The following is a 24,770-nucleotide window of genomic DNA, read 5'->3' on the forward strand; positions in this document are numbered from 1 at the left end:
CTCTGGAATGCCCTCCCGGTAACAGTTCGAGATGCCACCTCAGTTCGAGATGCCACCTCAGTAGAAGTATTTAAGTCTCACCTTAAAACTCATTTGTATACTCTAGCCTTTAAATAGACTCCCTTTTTAGACCAGTTGACCTGCCGTTTCTTTTCTTTTTCTTCTATGTCCCACTCTCCTTTGTGGAGGGGGTCCGGTCCGATCCGGTGGCCATGTACTGCTTGCCTGTGTATCGGCTGGGGACATCTCTGCGCTGCTGATCCGCCTCCGCTTGGGATGGTTTCCTGCTGGCTCCGCTGTGAACGGGACTCTCGCTGCTGTGTTGGATCCGCTTTGGACTGGACTCTCGCGACTGTGTTGGATCCATTATGGATCGAACTTTCACAGAATCATGTTAGACCCGCTCGACATCCATTTCTTTCCTCCTCTCCAAGGTTCTCATAGTCATCATTGTCACCGACGTCCCACTGGGTCATTATTGTCACCGATGTCCCACTGGGTGTGAGTTTTCCTTGCCCTTATGTGGGCCTACCGAGGATGTCGTAGTGGTTTGTGCAGCCCTTTGAGACACTAGTGATTTAGGGCTATATAAGTAAACATTGATTGATTGATTGATTGATTGAAGCCCATATGTCATTTGTCAAAAACAATACACAACCTGCATTATCATGCAATACTGCTATATTCAAAACACAACTACAAAACACATTAAAATATATTATATTTAAAGAGTAAATCCATTTGGTCAAACATTTATTGTAATTCATCATCATTTCCAAGAGCCATAGCAGATTAAAAAATGCAACGCATCATCACACATTTTGCAGCTGTTGGTAAATATACTAGCAGGTGGTTTCTTGTGCCAAAACATGCAGACATGAAGCATGCATGAAGTTTTGAGTAGTTCTCGATCCAACTGGCTCCTGTGGGTCAATTCCTCATGATGCAATTGAGCCGTAATGTAAAACAAAAGTAGTTAAAGAGAGCTTAATTGCCTCATCACCTTCTGCCTTTTATTGGTGCGACTAACCCTGAACTCTGTCTGGTAGGTTCCTAAGGCCCTTCCTATATGGGGGGGTGTTGGAAAAAGTTGTCAGTCCTGGGGCCCCTCTTTAGGTTGAGGATTCAAGGAGCTTTAATTGTCATACCTGCATGTACACATTTACACATGTACAGAAAGAAATGTGGACTCAGGTCCCAGCAAGTATCAAGAAAAACAAATAGATAAAAACGGGCAATAAACATGAGGCTCTTAAAGACGTAGGACAAGATTAGCCGACTGAGAACGCTGTGTGGAATGAAATGAATAAATAGGAATAAAAAAATTGCACTTAGACTTAGACAAATTTTATTGATCCTCAAGAGAAATTGTTCGATCACAAAGGAAATTGTTCAAAAATCTGCGTTCCTTATCAGGACTCTGTAGTCTGCTCTGCCACTCAGTTGTCCTCAGGCTCTGCTGTCTTCCTAGCGCGGATTTCAGCTTCGTTGGAATTGTGATAACCGAACGGTCTCTGATGCCTAAATATTCAGTTGGGCTGTACTCCACACGCGAATTTAGTTCTAAACCGGAGCTTAAAAACTGTCTAAAAGGTCTTAAAGTATGTCTTACTTCCGCTCTGCCACTCCATTTTCCTCAGGAGCTGCTCTCTTCCCAGTGTGGATTTCAGCTTTGGCGGAATTGTGATACCCAAACTGTCTTTGACGTCTCAAAGTACAGTTGGGCTGGACTCCACACGCGAATTTAGTACTAAACCGTTGCTAAAAACGGTCTAAAAAGGTCTTAAAGTAGGTCTTACTTCTGCTCTGCCACACCGTTGTCCTCGGGATCTGCTGTCTTCCTAGCGCGGATTCCAGCTTCGGTGGAATCGTGATAACCGAACTGTCTTTGATGTCTCAATGTTCAGTTGGGCTGTATTACACATGCGAATTTAGTACTAAACCGTAGCTAAAATCGGTCTTAAAGTAGGTCTTACTTCTGCTCTGCCACTCCGTTGTCCTCAGGAGCTGCTATCTTCCCAGTGTGGATTTCAGCTTCGGTGGAATTGTGATGACCGAACTGTCTTTGATGTCTCAAAGTTCAGTTGGGCTGTACTCCACACGTGAATTTAGTACTAAACCTAGCTAAAAATGGTCTAAAAGGTCTTAAAGTAGGTCTTACTTCTGCTCTGCCACGCCGTTGTCCTCAGGAGCTGCTGTCTTCCCAGTGTGGATTTCAGCTTCGGTGGAATTGTGATAAACGAACTGTCTTTGATGTCTCAATGTTCAGTTGGGCTGTATTACACATGCTAATTTAGTACTAAACCGTAGCTGAGATCGGTCTCAAAGGTCTTAAAGTAAGTCTTACTTTTGCTCTGCCACTCCGTTGTCCTCAAGAGCTGCTGTCTTCCCAGTGTGGATTTCAGCTTCGGTTGAATTGTGATAACACAACTGTCTTTGATGTCTCAAAGTACAGTTGGGGCGTAGCTCGGTTGGTAGAGTGGCCGTGTCAGCAACTTGAGGGTTGCAGGTTCGATTCCCGCTTGTGCCATCCTAGTTACTGCCGTTGTGTCCTTGGGCAAGACACTTTACCCACCTGCTCCCAGTGCCACCCACACTGGTTTAAATGGAACTTCGATATTGGGTGTCACTATGTAAAGCGCTTTGAGTCACTTGAGAAAAGCGCTATATAAACAAAATTCACTTCACTGTACTCCACATGCAAATTTAGTACTAAACCGTAGCTAAAAACGGTCTAAAAGGTCTTAAAGTAGGTCTTACTTCTGCTCTGCCAATCCGTTGTCCTCAGGAGCTGCTATCTTCCCAGTGTGGATTTCAGCTTCGGTGGAATTGTGATAACCGAACGGTCTTTGATGTCTCATGTTCAGTTGGGCTGTATTACACATGCAAATTTAGTACTAAACCGTAGCTGAGATCGGTCTTAAAAGGTCTTACTTCTGCTCTGTCACTCCGTTGTCCTCAGGAGCTGTTCTCTTCCCAATGTGGATCTCAGCTTCAGTGGGATTGTGATAACCGAATTGTCTTTGATGTCTCAAAGTTCAGGTGGGCTGTACTCCACATGCGAATTTAGTACTAAACCGGAGCTAAGATCGGTCTTAAAGATCTTAAAGTAGGTCTTACTTCCGGGAGCGAGAGAAGCACGATGCACTTGAAAGTGTTATCGTCTTCAGAATCCTAAACAAAAAGACATTTGTTCTTGTCTCTAATTGTGAACAATAGGCAAAAATCCCCAAAAAAGTATCACATTCCTGTTTCTTTCGTGTGCTTTTCATGGCCGCCCTGCTCTAACTCTTTCTCTCTCTTCCCAGTTGTCATGGCAGCGAAGAAAGGCAGGAAGTTCTTAAGCACACCTTGCAGAAATCTCCACACCCTGCATATAGTAATTGCACACATCGGTTCTTTCCCTTAACATTCCGTCACTAATCCAGACCATGCCAAGCTTCCGCCTGTCAGTTCAAGTGCAATTATTTTTTCAATGTTTCATTAGTTACTTTGTTTTTGTGCATAGTCACTCTATTTACTTTAATCCCTTGTTGTTTTAATGGCAGGGCTCCTCCACCCAGTGCCATTATTTTTTTGATCCTTCCCTAATTTGCATATTAAACCTTTTGAACGGTTCCGTTTGTTACGTGCTCTGCTTCTGGGACCCAGCCTTTGCTGAGCGTAACACAGCACTGAAATGGGTCTATGACTTTTGCCTGTAAATACAGTCTCTTATGTTTTGTTACCTTGTTGGCTGTGTTTTTGATACATTCTCATCGTATTTACCAATTTAAGAGTGTCAATAAATCATTTTCAGTATTTTACTCCACACCAACTTTGGGGGAAAATTTTTCCTATTTAGTTTTTCCCGTGTTTTTTTTTTTTTTATTATTTTGTTTTTTTTTACAAAAACAACATAAAACATTAAAACACACACAAATAAGAAAAAACTAATAAAAATGAATGGATCTGAAGCTGCTGAAAGATTTGAAGTGTTGAAAGTTAAAAAAAAAAAAAAAAAATCATATGACTTACTCATAAGACTCTTATTAGTTTGACTATTTTTCGGCAGAGAGGGATGGTGGGAATTTTTGGAAAAAAACGTCATAGTTCCAAAAAAATAATAATGCATCAAAATCCGTGTTGCCGTGAATTATTGACCTATTAAAGGCTGTATTTATGTCACCTAATCCACGTTGCATATTTTGTTTTCCCTTCATAAAAAAAGTTGGGTTTTTTTATAAAAAGAGCTTGAAATGTAAAACGATTAGAATTATATTAAAACTTAAATCTATGGAAAGGTCTGAAGCTGTTGATGAATTTAAAGATTTCAAGGTTTAAAAAAAAAAAAAGAGCTAACACTTTTTTGAGAGCGACCGTTTTTCAGCTAAAAAGGAAGCGTAGTTCTTTTGTCTCCAGCAGTTTAGACTACTGTGACAGCCTTCTCACCGGGCTCTCTAAACAAACTGTAAAACAGTTGCAGTACACCCAAAATGCTGCTGCTCGAGTCTTGACTAGAACCAGGAAAGATGACCACATTAGTCCAGTGCTTGGGTTACAGGACCATACACTTAGGTAAAACGGAATCCATCTTATTTGGGTCCCAAATCAACCGTAAGAAAGTCAGTGACTTCAATATCAAAGTGAGTGACATTGTTATCACCAGGAAAGATGAGGTCACCTACCTAGGTTCCATTCTACAAGCTAATCTTTCCTGAATGGCAACCAATTATAATCAAAAAGGTCATCCAACGAACAGAATCTCCTCTCTGGTCAACAAAAGCACCATGAAGATTCTAGCGGGAACTCTCATTAAACCCCTTTTCGATTACGCATGCCTTTCCTGGTACCCCACCACCTCCAAAACCCTCAAATCTAGACTCCAAACATCCCAGAACAAGGTAGTCAGGTTACTTCTAGACCACCCCAGATCACACCTTACTCCTATCCACTTCTCCAAAGTGGGCTGACTCATGTTGGAGGACAGAGTAAAACAACTTGCACTGAGCCTGGTCTATAAAATCCGCTACACCTCCCTGATACCGAAGTACATGTCAAACTACTTCCAGAACGTAAATGACCGCCATAACCACAACACCAGGGGGAGCTCCACAAACCACGTTAAACTCAGATTCCGATCTTACAAAGGTCTTAACTAATTCTCCCAATATGCCACATCAAAATGGAATGCACTCCCAACAGGTGTAAAAGAAAGTGCATCTCTACCCTCCTTCAAAACCGCACAAAAAAAACACCTCCAGGCAACTATAACCCTAGACTAACACCCTTCCCCCACCACATCCCGAGATTGTAAATAATCAAATGTAAATCAAATGTATACAGTTGTTAATTTGCTTTCTGATCTCTTTTGTCCACTACTTGCTGTACATACCCTACGAAGTCAGACCTGCACTGTTTTAATGTCCATTTCTTACCATTACCATGAATTAATTAACGTGTACCCCAACTTAAACAAGTTGAAAAACTTATTCGGGTGTTACGATTTAGTGGTCAATTGTACGGAATATGTACTGTACTGTGCAATCCACTAATAAAAGTTTCAATCAATCAAAAAATGGGTGCTCGGCATTGTCGGGCCCCGAAGCACCCGTGGGATCGGCGCCTATGGTACAAAGCATTGCATGCATTTAAAAAAAAAAAAAAAACTGGGTTAACTCTGAAGGCTTCGTTGGCCACATGCGTGGACAGCACTTTTTTCTCTTATATCCTATATTGTGTACACTACTGAATTTGGGTCTTATGGCCGCTTATGTGGACACTTATACTGCCATCTGGTGGTGTCAGAAGAGTATAACATACAATGGAATTTTAAAAAGTGTAAAAATAAGAATTAGCATGTCACTAAACAAGAGGTACACGTTTGTTACTTATGGAAAGAAAATCATATAAAAAGATGATTCTTAGTTTTTATTCTAATTAGGGTCCAATAAGCCCAAACAGCAAAAAGAAATAAAAAAAAAAACATGTAAAAAAAAAAAAAAAAACAGCTTTGGCCTTAAGAGGTCAAATCAGGGGTCTCAGACACGCGGCCCGCAGGCCAATTGCAGCGGGCAAGACATTTTGCTGCCCCCACCTTAATATGAAAGTTTAATGTTAGTGCGGCCTGCAAGTTTTATATGAATGATGCTTGACAGCGTTGTGTTATTTGGGTCCAAAATGGCTCTTTCAACATTCTGGGTTGCCTACCATTTGCCATTTTTCCAAGATGGCGCTGCTGTAGTGGCTGCTGTAGGCAGGAGCTCTGTGCTCTTGTGTCATCCTTTTGTGTTTCCCTCTTGTTTTCATGTCTTATTATATTTTTTTGCCTTTTGGTCCGGGACCCTTTGGGACTGTGTGACAAGGGGTGGCACTTTCGTGACCTCTGTGGTGCTTTTTTTGTGGACTTCTGGATCTGCCTCCCGGGAGCCTTTTGGCTATGGAGACCAGCTGCTGGGTGTCTGCTACACCAGAGTCTGTTTGAATGTACTGGAGGAGATGCGGATGAAGGGACAGGGCTGCGGAGCTAGCACTGAGCGCTGGGACGGAGAGGCTTCGCGGTGTCTTGACTGGGTGAGCAGGTGTCGGACACCTCAGTCACCTTGGACGTATCCTCGCTCATCCATGCGGACTGGACACTGACCGAGAGTGGAGTCAGCTGTCTTGGTTGCTTTGTTGGGTCTGCTTCTGTCTCTGACCATGCTCCCTCCTCCCCAGCAGACGATGGCGTGGAACACCGCAGAGGCCACCACAGTGGATATGTTTCTTTTACTTTTTATTCATAGCTGTATGTAGAAGTGTCTGGTTGTATCTGCTGCTTTAATGTCTTTTATGTCCTCTGTGTTCTTTGATGTTTGATGTTTCCCTCTTACACACATGGAAGAGGGATGTGTACCATGGTTATGAGTTGTTTTTTAATTTTTTTTAATTTATTTGTTTTTTTCCCTTGGCCTCAGTCTGCACCTCCTCTCCAGGGCCCAGGCAAAGACCGATTTTTTAAATTTTATTTTAATATTCTATTTTTTTCTCCCCCCCTCCCCCCCTTTGTTTACCTTTATCTCATCTTTTTTGTAAGGGGCGCTGGAAGCCGGCAGACCCGTCAGCGATCCTGTTCTGTCTTCCTGTAATGTTTGTCTAAACTTGAATGGGATTGTGCTGAAAATTTTAATTTTCCTGAAGGAACTCTCCTGACGGAATAAATAAAGTACTATCTATCTATCTATCTACCCCTGCATTAGTGGAAAAGCGGAAAATGAGTGAAAGCGACAGAGACGAGGGTTTTCTTATGTGCCTGGCTGCAGTCACATCGCGACATCTGTCCGTCGGTAATAACAGTTCCCGATAACCTGGACCAATTCAAACTGTTATTTTTTTTTTTTTTTTATTGTTTAATTTGCCTTGCCTCCCCTGATGAACACTACAGATATTTCTGTATGGTTCAAGTTTATTTTTCACATGCAGACTACACCACACTGAAATGCATTTTTCCTTGCTCTTCAAATATTGCATACAGTGGGATCCAAACACTAGTTGCAGAATCCAATACACTAAATACAAAACAAAAATACAAAAAATTGAATAGCTCTGATGTACATTAATTACAAGACAATTAAGTTGCACAATAAGTCACAGTAGTTATGTTAGAAGTATCAGTACAAGTAGAAGTACAGTAGTCAAATACAGTAGCAGTGCAAGATCAAATAGTATAACAGTATGTACAGTATAGGAAGCAACAGATATTAAGGTGTCTACAGTTCTTTGGTAGTTGAGTGGTGACAGCAGTATGAACAACAGTAATGGAACAGTATGACTTCTTTATACGCTTGCGCCAGATAACACTCCGGGAGCCGTCACTTATTCGGAACATCCCACAGGTGTGTAGGCTAATTGGGAAAAGGGGGGTGCCATGATTGGGTATAAAAACTGCTTCCCAAAAAATGGGGCAAGATACACCCCTTTGTCCACAAATGTGTGAGCAAACAGTCAAACCGTTTAAGAACAATGTTTCTCAAAGCGCGATTGCAAGAAATTTAGGGATTTCAAAATCTACGGTCCATAATATCGTCAAAAAGTTCAGAGATTCTGGAGAAAGCGTAAGCGGCATGGCCGGGAACCAACATTGAATGACCGTGACCTGCGATCCCTCAGACGGCACTGTATCAAAAACCGACATCAATCTCTAAAGGATATCACCACATGGGCTCAGGAACACTTCAGAAAACCACTGTCACTAATTACAGTTCGTCGCTACATCTGTAAGTGCAAGTTAAAGCTCTACTATGCAAAGCGAAAGCCATTTATCAACAACATCCAGAAACGCCGCCGGCTTCTCTGGGCCCGAGACCATCTAAGATGGACTGATGCAAAGTGGAAAAGTGTTCTGTGGCTTCCCTGCTTAGGCTGCTGCCCCCGCAACCCGACCTCTGATAAGCAGAAGAAGATGGATGGATGGATGGCCCTCAGTGGAAAAAGTTTGTATACCCCTGGCCTAGCTAAAGGCCTACTGAAATGAGATTTTCTTATTTAAACGGGGATAGCAGGTCCATTCTATGTGTCATACTTGATCATTTCGCGATATTGCCATATTTTTGCTGAAAGGATTTAGTAGAGAACATTCACGATAAAGTTCGCAACTTTCGGTGTTAAGAGAAATGCCTTCCCTCTACCGGAAGTCGCAGACGATGACGTCACACGTGTGGGGGCTCCTCACATATTCACATTATTTTTAATGGGAGCCTCCAACAAAAAGTGCTATTTGGACAGAGAAAACGACAATTCCCCCATTAATTTGAGCGAGGATGAAAGATTCGTGTTTAAGGATATTGATAGCGACGGACTAGAAAGAAAAAAAGATTTAAAAAAATAAGTTTAAAAAAAAACGCGATTGCATTGGGACGGATTCCAATGTTTTTAGACACATTTACTAGGATAATTCTGGGAAATCCCGTATCTTTCTATTGTGTTGCTATTACCTGATAGTCGGAAGGGTGTCTCGACGAGCAGTGTCTCAGGGGAGTCGACGGCAGCTACGGACGGCACAAGCTCAGCTTTTCTCCGGTAAGAACTGACTTTTTAAACCACAATTTTTTCACAGAAACCTGCTGATTGACATTCAGTAGGATCCATGTTGGCTTGATCCATAGGAAAGTTTCACCTCCAGGAATTTTAAACAAGGAATCACCGTGTGTTTGTGTGGCTAAAGGCTAAAGCTTCCCAACTCCATTTTTCTACTGTGACTTCTCCAATATTAATTGAACAAATTGCAAAAGATTCAGCGACACAGAGCTCCAAAATACTGTGTAATTATGCCGTTAAAGCAGACAACTTTTAGCTGTGTGTGTGTGCAGCGCTCATACTTCCCTAAAAATCCGTGACGTCTTGCGTACACGTCATCATTACACGACGTTTTCAAGACGAAACTCCAGGGAAATTTAAAATAGTAATTTGGTAAACTAAAAAGGCCGTATTGGCATGTGTTGCAATCTTAATATTTTGGAGATCTGTGTTGCCGAATCTTTTGCAATTTGTTCCATTAATATTGGAGAGGTCACAGTAGAAAAATAGAGTTGGGAAGCTTAAGCCTTTAGCCACACAAACACACGGTGATTCCTTGTTTAAAATTCCTGGAGGTGAAACTTTCCTATGGATCAGAGCCAACATGGATCCTACCGAATGTCAACCAGCAGGTTTCGGTGAGAAAATTGTGGTTTAAAAAGTCAGTTCTTACCGGAGAAAAGCTGAGCTTGTGCCGTCCATAGCTGCCGTCGACTCCCCTGAGCAAGGGCGTAGAATTGGGTAGGGACGCTAGGGACACGTCCCTACCAATATCCAGCAGCTACTGTGTAGTCACTATCAATACAAGCGCTGCCCGTAATGTTTAGTCAATGATTATGGCACAGTAAGGGTTAAATGTCGGTCTCTGCTAGAAGTCCCGCCTCTAACCTAAATATCGCTCCCTGATTGGTTGCCGCTTTCATTCTAACTTACGTGAGATTGGCTGTCTCAACTGTCACTCCTCACTGTGGAAAAAACAGTCCCACTTATCCGGACGTTAGCTCCAAATTAGCACTGCATCTCGTCTTTTCCTCCACTTTTTTTCCAGGTGAAAGTCAATGCTCAGTCCCCTCTACCATTGTTAACCCTCCCCGTAGGTGAAAGTTAACCTTAAACATGTGAATTCAACTACTTTAGTCCGTTTTTTTAACATCGTAAAAACATCAGCTGTCTTTTACTACGGACTGCAACAGTCCGTTGTCACGGATACATGACAACAACTTCCATTCATACGTGCCTGAGGCGGAGTGATAGCCTGCGCTGTGATAAGGCTTTAGAATAGTAGCCATGCTCAATATTTATACCACGGTTAACAGCCAATCAGATTGCCGGATTTCACCTTTCCGTTTTATTTTTTTAATTTTTTTTAGTTTCATGTAACATTTTTACAGTACAAACGCAGCAATGGAAAGAAGTAAATGAAGGGAAAAATTGTGAGTGATTTAAACACAGGTTTGGGAAAAGATTATTACAGTTCATTTATGTTTATTTACAATGTTGTATTGCATGAATGTATTTCTGATGATGTTGATGGACAGTAGGCTATGTTCATTGACAGTATGATGCACAGTTGCACTACAGCCTTACACTAAAGAGTAAAGATGATAACTCTTCCAAGTTGTCTCCTTTGCTTTCATTTTAGTTGCTTTACCCTATAACAGGGGTAGGGAACCTATGGCTCTAGAGCCAGATGTGGCTCTTTTGATGACTGCATCTGGCTCTCAGATAAATCTTAGCTGACATTGCTTAACACGCTAAGTAATTAATAATTCTGCTGGTAATCACAGTGTTAAAAATAACGTTCAAAATATAAAACATTCTCATGCATTTTAATCCATCCATCCGTTTCTACCGCACCTGTTCAAGAAGTCGCATTAATGGTCAAGAGTATTTTATTTATTATTGGTTAACTTCAGAAAAACAATGTTATTAAAAAGAATAAGAGATGCACGCATTTAGTTGTTAAGAGGCATAGAATTCTCTTGTGGGACGACACTGTACAAGGGTACAGGTCCACGGGTTTCTCCTCATTGAGCTAAATTGAATCCTGTCTGTTGGATTCCTTGCTTCTTGTCTGTTTAATACATGTCATAAGTGTTTGAACCTGACAGTTGTATTCAGTGTTAAAAGTATTATATGGCTCTCACAGAAATACATTTTAAAATATTTGGTTTTCATGGCTCTTTCAGCCAAAAAGGTTCCCGACCCCAGATCTATCCTATCCTATATAAACGTTTACCATGAATTAACGTGGACACCTACTTAAACAAGTTGAAAAACTTATTCGGGTGTTACCATTTAGTGGTCAATTGTACGGAATATGTACTGAACTGAACCCGCTCGACATCCATTGCTTTCGGTTCCCCTAGAGGGGAGGGTTGCCCACATTTGCGGTCCTCTCCAAGGTTTCTTATAATCATCATTGTCACAGAAGTCCCACTGGCTGTGAGTTTTCCTTGCCCTTATGTGGGCTCTACCGAGGATGTCGTGGTTTGTGTTGTGGTTTGTGCAGCCCTTTGAGACACTAGTGATTTAGGGCTATATAAATAATCATTGATTGATTGAACTGTGCAATCTACTAATAAAAGTCTCAATCAATCAATCAATCAATGTTGCCCTAGGGCAGGGGTAGGGAACCCATGGCTCTAGAGCCAGGTGTGGCTCTTTTGATGACTGCGTCTGGCTCTCAGATAAATCTTAGCTGACATTGCTTAACACGATAATTATGAATAATTCCTCTGGAATTCACAATGCTAAAAATAACGTCCAACCGTTTCCTACCGCACCTGTTCAAGAAGTCGCATTAACGGTAAGAAGTATTTTATGTCACGATGGGGGGGGGTCGTCGCAGTTTGCTGCGGGTTAGTTCTCCCAGGAAGGCAGACGGACTACTCGGGACACGGCATTTAGGTAAAAACATGACTTAATTTAAACTAAAAAAAAGATACAAACAAAAATCTCTCACAGCGGAGGCACAACTTGGGCTAAGGAAGAAAGCTAACGCATAAACAGACTATGAACATTAATCAAACAAAACTTACTTGGCATGGCATGAAGCACGAAACTATGGCAAGGCATGAAAAAAGTCAGCACAGAGCAAGAAAAGATCACATTGACGCCAGGGCGACTGACTGGCAAAGACAAGCTTAAATACTGCCTCTGACTAGTGCTCGGGAAGCAGGTGAGCAGGCATTTTGTCCACCAGAGACAGGTGGACAAAATGAGTAACCAAGGAAACCAGACAAGGGAGTGGAAGAAAACAGGAACTTAAAGAGTTCAAAAGACAAACAGCACATGGCCAAACAAAAACATGATCAACAGACATTACATTTTATTTATTATTGGTTAGCTTTAGAATAACAATGTTATGAAAAAGAATAAGAGACTTTTTATACTCTAAAAATGTTGGTCTTACTTAAAAATGCACGCATTTAGTTGTATTGAGTGTTAAAAAATATGATATGGCTCTCACGGAAATACATTTTGAAATATTTGGCTTTCATGGCTCTCTCAGCCAAAAAGGTTCCTGACCCCTGCCCTATAACATCTGCATGACGTGAAATTATGATTGCTAATGTAAAAAAAAAAAAAAAAGTAAACTTTCAGAGTGCTGCCTTGGAGCACTTTTGTGTGACCACCAATCTCAAAATCAAACCTACTCCCTTGCTCCTGAGACACTGCGCGTCAAGACACCTGTGGAGACACCCTTCCGACTATCAGGTACTATTTAACTCACTAAAACACTAGCAACACAATAGAAAGATACAGGATTTCCCTTAATTATCCTAGTAAATGTGTCTAAAAACATTGGAATCCGTCCCAATGCAATCGCGTTTTTTTTTTTTTTTTTTAATCTTTTTTTTTTTTCTAGTCCGTCGCTATCAATATCCTTAAACACGAATCTTTCATCCTCGCTCAAATTAATGGGGGAATTGTCGTTTTCTCTGTCCGAATAGCACTTTTTGTTGGAGGCGTGGTTGACACCGTTAACCATGCTATACTGTTGGATAAGCTCCGAGCAATCGGATTCGACGAAACCTCATCGAGCTGGATGCAATCTTACTTGGAGGGGAGGAAACAGGTGGTAGAGGTGAACGGCACCATGTCCCCTCCCCTCTCAGTAAGCTGGGGAGTCCTCCAAGGCAGTATACTAGGACCTTTACTGTTCCTGATATACGCAAATGACATGCCATCAGCATGCCACTGTGAATTGTTCCTGTTTGCGGATGACTCGGCCCTGCTGGTATCCGGCAAGGACAAGTCACAGGTGGAACAAATCCTCTGTGCTGAACTCCTCAATATTTGCACCTGGCTCGCTGACAACAAGCTATCCATACACTTAGGTAAAACGGAATCCATCTTATTTGGGTCCCATATCAAACTTAAGAAGGTCAGTGACTTCACTATAAAAGTGGGTGACATTGTTATCACCAGGAAGGATGAGATCACCTACCTAGGTTCCATTCTAGAGGCTAATCTTTCCTGTGATAAAATGGCAACCAAGGTGATCAAAAAGGTCAACCAAAGAACGAGATTCCTCTACAGAATCTCCTCTGTGGTCAACAAAAGCACCTTGAGGATTCTAGCGGGAACTCTCATTCAACCCTTCTTCGATTACGCTTGCACCTCCTGGTACCCCAGCACCTCCAAAACCCTCAAATCTAGACTCCAAACATCCCAGAATAAGCTAGTCCGGTTACTTTTAGACCTCCACCCCAAATCACACCTCAATCCAACCCACTTCTCCAAAGTGGGCTGGCTCAGGGTGGAGGACAGAGTAAAACAACTTGCACTGAGCCTAGTCTATAAAATCCGCTACACCTCTTTGATACCGAAGTACATGTCAAACTACTTCCTTAACGTAAATGACCACCATAACCACAACACTAGGGGGAGCTCCACAAACCACGTTAAACCCAGATTCCGATTTAACAAAGGTCTTAATTCATTCTCTTTCTATGCCACATCAATGTGGAATGCACTCCCAACAGGTATAAAAGTAAGTGCATCTCTATATTCCTTCAAAAGCGCTCTAAAACAACACCTCCAGGCAACTTCAACACTTTACTAATACCCTCCTCCATTCACATCCCATCTCCCCGGATTATAAACAACTCAAATGTACTTCTAATGTATATACTTGTTCTTATGCAATGTGAACTCACTATGTTCTCTGCTGGCTGTACATATCCTACTAAATAAGACCTACACTGTTTCAATGTCCACATTCCTCTGTTGATGACTGAAGTTCTGATATCAACCAAAGCTCCTCATCCCACCCCCCGGATTGTAAATAATGTAAATAATTCAATGTACATACTATGATGATTAACTTGTGTGATGACTGTATTATGTTGATAATATATATTTGTACCATGAATTGATTAACGTGGACCCCGACTTAAACAAGTTGAAAAACTTATTCAGGTGTTACCATTTAGTGGTCAATTGTACGAAATATGTACTGAACTGTGCAATCTACTAACAAAAGTATCAATCAATCAATCAATCAATCAATCAATCAATCAAGGCTCCCATTAAAAATAATGTGTATATGTGAGGAGCCCCCACACGTGTGACATCATCGTCTGCGACTTCCGGTAGAGGGAATGCATTTCTCTTAACACCGAAAGTTGCGAACTTTATCGTGGATGTTCTCTACTAAATCCTTTCAGCAAAAAATATGGCAATAATCGCAAAATGATAAAGTATGACACATAGAATAGACCTGCTATCCCCGTTTGAATAAGAAAATCTCATTTCAGTAGGCCTTTAGCTAGGCCAGGGGTGTACAAACTTTTTCCCCTGAGGGCCATCCATCCATCCATCTTCTTCTGCTTATCAGAGGTCGGGTTGCGGGGGCAGCAGCCTAAGCAGGGAAGCCGCCACAGAACACTTTTCCACTTTGCATCAGTCCATCTTAGATGATCTTGGGCCCAGAGAAGCCGGCGGCGTTTCTGGATGTTGTTGATAAATGGCTTTCGCTTTGCATGGTAGAGCTTTAACTTGCACTTACAGATGTAGCGACGAACTGTATTTAGTGACAGTGGTTTTCTGAAGTGTTCCTGAGCCCATGTGGTGATATCCTTTAGAGATTGATGTCGGTTTTTGATACAGTGCCGTCTGAGGGATCGAAGGTCACGGTCATTCAATGTTGGTTTCCGGCCATGCCGCTTACGCGGAGTGATTTCTCCAGAATCTCTGAACCTTTTGATGATATTATGGACCGTAGATGTTGAAATCCCTAAATGTCTTGCAATTGCACTTTGAGAAACATTGTTCTTAAACTGTTTGACTGTTTGCTCACGCATTTGTGGACAAAGGGGTGTATCTTGCCCCATCCTTTCTTGTGAAAGACTGAGAATTTTTTGGGAAGCAGTTTTTATACCCAATCCTGGACCTACAACCAGTGACGTCACGCGCACATCGTCTGCTACTTCCGGTACAGGCAAGGCTTTTTTTATTAGCGACCGAAAGTTGCGAACTTTATCGTGGATGTTCGCTACTAACTCCTTTCAGCAAAAAATATGGCAATATCGCAAAATGATAAAGTATGACACATAGAATGGACCTGCTATCAGACTGCGTGGTGGGTAGTAGTGGGTTTCAGGAGGCCGTGAAATAAAAGAATGTTTGCAGGCCTGGTCCACACTCCATGTCAAAAGGTGGCGCTAATGCGCACCACACGATTGCTTGCCAACAGCCAAAAAATGAAAACAAGGAAGAAGACGACGTCGGGAGGGAGGGAGGTTAGAGCGACTCAATCAATGGCAGGACCGCAGCCGACACTCGTCCACGGAGCGGAATGAGAACAAATCGGGGATGGCAGAAAGACCTCCGACGGTGTTCATGAAGCTGCTGGCCGCCGGATTTTATAGTTCCAGCTCGTTTTTCCTGGTGGTGGTGAACAAGAGTGTGCTCACCCACTACAGGTAACCACGTCGGCGTAGCGAAGTTAGCTAAATACAACTTTGAGCTGCACAGTTATAACAAGGATATTACATTCACTCTTACTACTTTATAACCCCGTCATCTTTCAGTTATTTGTGGTTTTTGGGGGCACTTTTAGCTGACTTCGAGTGTGACTATTTCATGTTTCAGGTTCCCTTCGTCGATATGCGTCGGGATTGGGCAAGTGAGTTTGGCAACAACTTTCCCGAAAACACGCGAGAAACATCACGTTAAATGTCGCGGGATGGAGTTGGTTGATTTTGGGATATTTTTGCAGATGTTGGCCACGGTGATTGTCCTGTGGGTGGGCAAGGCTGCGAGGGTGATCAGCTTCCCAGACTTCGACAAGAAAGTACCACGCAAGGTGAGAACCACCTGTGTATTTTTTTTGTATGATCAATTAGGGCTGGGTGATATGGCCTTTTAATATCTCCATATTTTTAGGCCATATAGTGATACACGATATATATCTCGAATATTTTGCCTTGGCCTCGAATGAACACTTGATATATACTGAGGGGTAAAGGGTTGTCAGCCACCGATTGTGCAAGTTCTCCCACTTAGAATGATGACAGAGGTATGTAATTTTCATCATAGGTACACTTCAACTGTGAGAGACAGAATGTGAAAAAAAGAATTTGTAAATTATGGTGGAAAATAAGTATTTGGTCAACCATTCTAAGCTCTCACTGATGGAAGGAGGTTTTGGCTCAAAATCTCACGATACATGGCCCCATTCATTCTTTCCTTAACACGGATCAATCGTCCTGTCCCCTTAGCAGAAAAACAGCCCCAAAGCATGATGTTTCCACCCCCATGCTTCACAGTAGGTATGGTGTTCTTGGGATGCAACTCAGTATTCTTCCTCCAAACAGGACGAGATGAGTACATATTTTTGTATTATTTGTTAAAGGGCAACTTAAATGTAAATGCTGAATGACTATATTTCTTTTTGTATTACAAAATTATTAGAAAAGGTAACTTAATTGAATGTAAACATTTTTATGTTGGGCATGTAAGCTTTTTTGCTTCTGCCTGTTTCAGTCATGTTATTCATTTTTGAATCCTGATCCATGTTTGAATATGTTTTTGTTGGACTGAAAATAAACTGAAACTGAAGTTTATACCAAAAAGTTCTATTTTGGTTTCATCTCACCACATGACATTCTCCCAATCCTCTGCTGTATCATCCATGTGTCCATTTTGGTATAAACTCCACTCGTCGTGTTTGGAGGAAGAAGAATACTGAGTTGCATCCCAAGAACACCATAACTACTGTGAAGCATGGGAGTGGAAACATCATGCTTTGGGGCTGTTTTTCTGCTAAGGGGACAGGACGATTGATCCGTGTTAAGGAAAGAATGAATGGGGCCATGTATCGTGAGATTTTGAGCCAAAACCTCCTTCCATCAGTGAGAGCTTTGAATGGTTGACCAAATACTTATTGTCCACCATAATTTTACAAATAAATTCTTTAAAATTCCTACAATGTCAATTCCTGGATTTTTTTTCACATTCTGTCTCTCACAGTTGAAGTGTACCTATGATGAAAATTACAGACCTCTGTCATCATTTTAAGTGGGAGGACTTGCACAATCGGTGGCTGACTAAATACTTTTTTGCCCCACTGTATAATCACAGCAGTATGATTATTCAATGTGTCTACATCAAAGGCCTACTGAAATGAGATTTTCTTATTTAAACAGGGATAGCAGGTCCATTCTATGTGTCATACTTGATCATTTCGCGATATTGCCATTTTTTGCTGAAAGGATCTAGTAGAGAACATCGACTATAAAGTTCGCAACTTTTGGTCGCTAATAAAAGCCTTGCCTGTACCGGAAGTAGCAGACGATGTACGCGTGATGTCACGGGTTGTAGGGCTCCTCACATCCTCACTTTGTTTATAATCATAGCCTCCAGTAGCAAGAGCTATTTGGACCGAGAAAGCGACTATTTCCCCATTAATTTGAGCGAGGATGAAAGATTCGTGGATGAGGAAAGTTAGAGTGAAGCGCACAAAAAAAAAAAGGAAAAGGCGACGGCTCCAGGGGGACCGCTTCAGATGTAATTAGACACATTTATTAGTATAATTCTGGAAAATCCCTTATATGCTTATTGTTTAGTGTTTTAGTGAGATTGTAAAGTCATACCTGAAAGTCGGATGGCTGCGGTGAAAGCCAGTGTCTCAGAGAAACCATCCCAAAAACTTGCTGGTTTACGTAGAGAAACATGTTCGCTTGACCGCTCTGTGTTAAAGCTTCACAACAAACAAAGAAACACAGAGTGTGTTTCGGTGGAAAGCTGCCATCCACCGCTTTCCACCAACAGCATTATTCTTTATAGTCTCCATTATTAATTGAACAAATTGCAAAAGATTCAGCAACACAGATGTCCAAATTACTGTGTAATTATGCGATGAAAAGAGACTTTTAGCCCCGTGTGTGGTGCTGGGCTAATATGTCCGCTACAACCCGAGACGTCACAAACACGCGTCATCATTCCGCGACGTTTTCAACAAAAAACTCCGCTGGAAATTTAAAATTGCAATTTAGTAAACTAAAAAGGCCGTATTGGCATGTGTTGCAATTTTAAGATTTCATCATTTATATATATGAAATATCAGACTGCGTGGTTGGTAGTAGTGGGTTTCAGTAGGCCTTTAAAACATTCTTGTTCACACTACATTAATATATGCTACTTTTTAAACTTTTATGCAGAGAGGGAAATCACAACTAAGTCAATTGACCAAAACTGTATTTATTAAACAGTTATTAAAGGCCTACTGAAACCCACTACTACCCACCCCACCACGCAGTCTGATAGTTTATACATCAATGATGAAATATTAACATTGCAACACATTCCAATACAGCCGGTTTAGTTTACTAAATTGCAATTTTCAATTTCGCGCGAAGTATCCGCTTGAACACGTCGCGGTATTATGACGCGTATGATGACGCGTGCGCGTGACGTCACCGAGTGTAGTGGACATTATTTTCCAGCCCGATCCAAGCTATAAGTAGTCTGCTTTAAACGCATAATTACACAGTATTCTGGACATCTTGTGTTGCTGAATCTTTTGCAATTTGTTAAATTAATAATGGAGAAGTCAAAGTAGAAAGATGGAGGTGGGAAGCGTTTAACCTTTAGCCACAAAAACACAGCCAGTGTTTCAGTGTTTAAAATTCCCGGAGGTGAAGCTTTACTATGGATCAGAGCGGTCAAGCGAACATGGATCCCGACTACATGTCAACCGACAGTTTTCGGTGAGAAAATTGTGGTAATAAATCGCCTCTTACCGTATACATGAGCGGAGCCTCCATCCTACTGCAGCTGCCGTGACTTACCTCAGAGACTCTGGCGTCAACACACCCGTGGCCACACCCCTCTGATTTTCAGGTACTATTTAATCTCACTAAAACACCAGCAACACAATAGGCAGATAAGGGATTTTCCAGAATTATCCTAGTAAATGTGTCTAAAACACCTGAATCGCTCCCACTGCAAATGCCCTTTTTTTTTCTTTTTTTCTTTCTAGTCCTTCACTCTAAATTTCCTCATCCACGAATCTTTTATCCTTGCTCAAATTAATAGGGAAATTGTAGCTTTCTCGGTCCAAATAGCTCTAGCTGCTGCTGGCTATGATTGTAAACAATGTGAGGATGTGAGAAGCCCTACAAACCGTGACGTCACGCGCACATAGTCTGCTATTTCCGGTACAGGTAAGGCTTTTTTATTAGCGACCAAAAGTTGCGAACTTTATCGTTGATGTTCTCTACTAAATCCTTTCAGCAAAAATATGGTAATATCGCGAAATGATCGTGTATGACACATAGAATGGACCTGCTATCCCCATTTAAATAAGAAAATCTCATTTCTGTAGGCCTTTAAAACATTCTTGTTCATACTGCATTAATATATGCTACTTTTTATACTTTCATGCAGAGAGGGAAATCACAACTAAGTCAAATTACCAAAACTGTATTTATTAAACAGTTAAGCAATGACACAAACGTTCATGTCATTTCAAAACAGAAAGTGCAACATTGTCAGAGACATTTTAAGTGTCAAATAAAAATGAGCTGCATAATAGGAAATCAAATAGTTTTCGTCCTCCGCTATGTGGTAGGTTACTACGGACGTTATTAAATTCTGTTAAAGATGTTGACAAGCAGAGTAATCACTCTTCATTCTCTAGCAGGTGACTTTTCAAATGATGCTACATATTAGCAGTAATGCTACTTTTTGGAGCAACGCCGTTTTTCCGCACACTTGACAAATTACGGTTGTCTGTTGGACATATTCCCACCTAAAGCCAAACCACCGCCAGACGATGGACCCCCTGCTGTTTTTCCTGGGAATTAATTCTTCCTTCATTCGCACCTTCTTTCTCTCGTATTACCACTCGCACGGCTCTGCTAGCATCACAGCTAACGTTACCCATGCTGCTTCCTCTCTGCTCCGCGAGGGCGTACTGTATGTGATGTATGACATGACGGTATGTGACGTATGTAAGAAGGTGCGCTTGTTTTATATCTCAGTGAGAAGGAGAGACAACAAAGAGCGATAAAAGCCTGTACTGTAATGCCCGCAGCTAAAAGCAACTGCGTGAGAACGTATACTCGAATATCACGATATAGTCATTTTCTATATCGCACATAGATAAAGCCACGATATATCGTGTATATCGATATATCGCCCAGCCCTATGATCAATATCAACTCTGGTCACTAATCAGCTTCATCAATGACATGCATGCCTTCAGACGTTTCCTCTACCTCTCCTCTATGTGGGCAATCAAATTACTGGTCTGTGTGGAACCAAATCCCTCAAGTAAGTTTTTTTATTATTTTTATTATTATTATTTTTTTTTTAATCAGAAGATAATTCATGGAATATATGTCATTAAAATTTTGTATTTCTGCTCTGCTCCACCAGTTTGCCCATGTTCACTGTCCTCAGGAGGTTCTCCATCCTATTCACGATGCTGGCCGAGAGATTTCTGCTCAAGTCAGTTCCTTTTTACTGGTGATTTTATTGTGTGATGTAGGGCAGTGTTTTTCAACCTTTTTTTTCGTTGAAGATATATGGAAGCACCCCACCAGCAAAAAAAAAAATTTAAAAATGAACAGATATTGACAGTAAAAAGTAATTCCCACATAGGACTGGGCGATATGGCCTTTTTTTAATCTCAATATTTTTAGGCCATATCGCGATACACGTTATATATCTCAATATTTTGCCTTAGCCTTGAATTAACTCTTGATACATATAATCACAGCAGTATGATGATTCTATGTGTCTACATCAAAACATTCTTGTTTATACTGCATTAATTTATGCTCATTTTAAACTTTCATGCAGAGAAGGAAATCCCAACTAAGTCAATTGACCAAAACTGTATTTATTAAACAGTTATTAGCAGGTGACTTCTCAAATGATGCTACTTTTGCTAGCAATGCTTGTGCCCCACACTTGACAAATTAAAGTTGTCTATTCGACATCTTCCCGCTTAAAGGCAAACCTAAGCCAGACGATGCACCCCCTGCCGTTTTTCTTGGGAATTAATTCTTCCTTCATTTGTTACCAGATTCGCACCTTCTTTCTCTTGTATTATCACTCGCACGGCTCCGCTAGCATCACAGCTAACGTTACCCATGCTGCTATCTCTCTGCTCCGCGAGGACGTATACGTATGTGACGTATGACGTTGCGCGTGTGTGACGTATGTAAGAAGGTGCGCTTATTTTATGTCTCCGTGAGAATGAGAGACAAGAAAGAGTGAAGAAGACCCTGTAGTGTAATGCTCGCAGCTAAAAGCAACTGCGTGAGAACGTATACTCAAATATCACAATATAGTCATTTTCTATATCGCATAGAGACAAACCCGCGATATATTGCGTATATCGATGTATCGCCCAGCCCTATTCCCACAATTGTTATGAATTCAAACCGTAACCAACTATGCATCACTATAGGTCTTGTCTCAAAGTAGGTGTACTGTCACCACCTGTCACATTGTGACTTATTTGGAGTTTTTTGGTGTCCTGCGCTCCTCTTTTAGTTTATTATTTCTTTGGTCAGTGGTCAAGAAAATAAACAAACAGTTTTACATTCATAAATTCCAAATGTTGCAGACCGAAAGGGTTTACGCTAAAGTTGAACACTTAAATAAATAAATGATAAATAAATGGGTTGTACTTGTATAGCGCTTTTCTACCTTCAAGGTACTCAAAGCGCTTTGACACTACTTCCACATTTACCCATTCACACACACATTCACACACTGATGGAGGGAGCTGCCATGCAAGGCGCCAACCAGCACCCATCAGGAGCAAGGGTGAAGTGTCTTGCTCAGGACACAACGGACGTGACGAGGTTGGTACTATGTTGGTACTTATTGCGCCTAACCCTATAAACCAGGCCTCTGCAATTATTTTGACTCGGGGGCCACATTTAGAGAGAAAAAATGTGTCTGGGGGCCAGTGTATCTATTTTTAGGGACATCAATACAAAACTTCGAAATAATGTGTGATTGAATGCTAAAAACGCTATGACAGACCGCCTTAAAAACGTAATGGAATTTTACGTTTTTCTATGAACGATAAGACAACTGAATATTGACAAAATAATAATGCCACACCCCCTTTCGATCGACATATTTTGTAATCAAGTGAAACGCAACAAACATCCAACAAACAGTGAAATATGAACGTAAAGGGTACAAAATAAACCCACCTACAATCTGATACATCATCACTAAGCTGTAGAATTCGGTTGTGAAAATCTCCTTCCGCGTTTGTGAAACGCTTCCCGCCCACACTGCTTGGTGCCTCATCTGAGGTGTTGTGACAAAGATTACAAAAAATAACCAATTAGATGACCATAGTAACCAACTAGATTACCATCCATCCATTCTCTTCCGCTTATGGGGTGGGGTCGCGGGCGCAGCAGCCTAAGCAGAGAAGCCCATACTTCCCTCTCCCTAGCCACCTCATTATTTGCGGATTGGATTTACTGGTTTGCAAAAAATATTTTTAACACAGCTAGGGGAAACTATATAATCTTTCACGGCACACCAGACTGTATTTCGCGTGTGCCGCAGCACAGCGGTTGAAAAACACTGAGGGGACGACGTGGCGCGGTCGGGAGAGTGGCCGTGCCAGAAACCTGGGGGTCCCTGGTTCGATACCCAGCTTCTACCAACTTAGTCACGTCCGTTGTGTCCTTGAGCGAAACACTTCAATCCAATGCACTTTATTTATATGGCACATTTAAACAACAAAAATTTTTCCAAAGTGCTGCACAAAAATATTAAAAATAAGATTCAAATACTATCCTTAGTTCCACCAATGACTGAATAAACAAAATATAAAAACAATATAAAAGTATATATGATTAAAAGATGTTTTAAAATGGGTAAAAACAAATAGAAATAAACATTTAAAAACACAGAGGACCACACAACTCACGTAGTGTTAAAAGCCAGAGAATAAAAGTGAGTCTTAAGACGAGACATAAAAACACTCCACTGTGGGAGCAGTTGGAACATGGAGTGGTAGAGTGTTCCAGAGGTTAGGACCGACCACCCCTGTCTCCCCTGGTTTTAAGTCTGGTCTTGGGCACCACGAGCTGGAGCTGGCTCTCGGACCTCAGAGAGCGCGCGCAGGAGTATAAATTTGGACGAGGTCCGAGATATAATGAGGTGCCAGTCCATGCAAAGCTTTAAAACCAAACAACAATACTTTAAAATCAATTCTAAAATGAACAAGGAGCCAGCGCAAAGTCTTAAGAATCGGGGTTATATTCTCGCCAATGTTCCCTCTAATTTTTCATGTGTGTGAGCAAACGCAAAAACTGCTTGAGCATTCAGTGGAGCACACTGTTAAATTTCTTATTATTTTAATCAAATGACAGCAGCCTCTTCCATGTGATCATTTTCTAATGTAAGTGATTTGGCTCATTTACACTGATAAGAAAAACAAATATTGTTTTTCCAATGAGCTGTGTACTAGTATTGTGTGCCTGGGTGGGGTCCTGCTTTGGAAGTAATGTGTACCCCTTTCAGATATCGCATTTAGTTCCCATTAAAACATTCACATGTTGCACAATGAGATGTAAGCACTGGATCATGTGAACATTGCTGTAACTTTCCGTTTGTAAAATATATATATTTTTATTAGTATCTCTTTAATATAATAACAGCATTTCATGATGAATATTTATAAATTAAGATTCTTAATAAATGACAGTAGAATGAGCACATATTTGATTGGTAACTCAGTGTAACGACCTGGAATGACACATAATGTGCGGCATTGGAAATGTCCGACGTTTTGTGTGGCTGTAAACGCATCATATGTGCTGGCACAAGTGAGAAAGAGCGAGCGGCTGCTGTTGATATGACAGATGGCAAAGTTGGTCTTGGTCTGCTTTGTACAGCAGAAAATGATCAGCGTTGCTAGACAGAAATTGTTTAGCAATGTTTTTGGTCATGTGTTTATAAAGAGTTTTGCTCAATAAAGTGATCAATGGAATTAATGTCCTCAAAGCGTCTTGACAGACGTTACAATAATTGAACAGTGATAACAAAAACAGTTTTCTCTGTTGTGGCCTCTTGTCAGTTACTTTGAAAATTGCTTTTTGTTTTTTTTATTGGATTTTGTGCGCGGCATAGATTTGCCTTGGGCAGAGGACTCGTGAGCAGTGCGCAATCGCACAGGCGCGCACATTAGAGGGAACGTTGGCTGCCGCGTTCTGTCCAGGCGACTTGAAAAAAAAAGC

General features: G+C 41.3%; 2 protein-coding genes across 2 annotated transcripts in view; one reads left to right on the forward strand and one right to left on the reverse strand.

Moving 5' to 3' along the window:
- The window catches only part of bloc1s2 (biogenesis of lysosomal organelles complex-1, subunit 2), a 74,516-nt gene that overhangs the window by 31,421 nt on the left and 18,325 nt on the right, over positions 1-24,770 (reverse strand). The gene's annotated exons all lie outside the window — the stretch shown is intronic.
- The window catches only part of LOC133543719 (nucleotide sugar transporter SLC35D2-like), a 70,291-nt gene continuing 61,287 nt past the window's right edge, over positions 15,767-24,770 (forward strand). The window contains exons 1-5 of the mRNA XM_061888461.1: positions 15,767-15,965; positions 16,135-16,168; positions 16,262-16,348; positions 20,753-20,820; positions 20,926-20,997. Of these exons, the coding sequence (XP_061744445.1) occupies positions 15,856-15,965; positions 16,135-16,168; positions 16,262-16,348; positions 20,753-20,820; positions 20,926-20,997 (371 nt within the window). The 5' untranslated portion in view covers positions 15,767-15,855. The remainder of the gene's footprint in view (positions 15,966-16,134; positions 16,169-16,261; positions 16,349-20,752; positions 20,821-20,925; positions 20,998-24,770) is intronic.

This window comes from Nerophis ophidion, linkage group LG26 (genome assembly GCF_033978795.1).
Source record: "Nerophis ophidion isolate RoL-2023_Sa linkage group LG26, RoL_Noph_v1.0, whole genome shotgun sequence".
Lineage (NCBI taxonomy): Eukaryota > Metazoa > Chordata > Actinopteri > Syngnathiformes > Syngnathidae > Nerophis > Nerophis ophidion.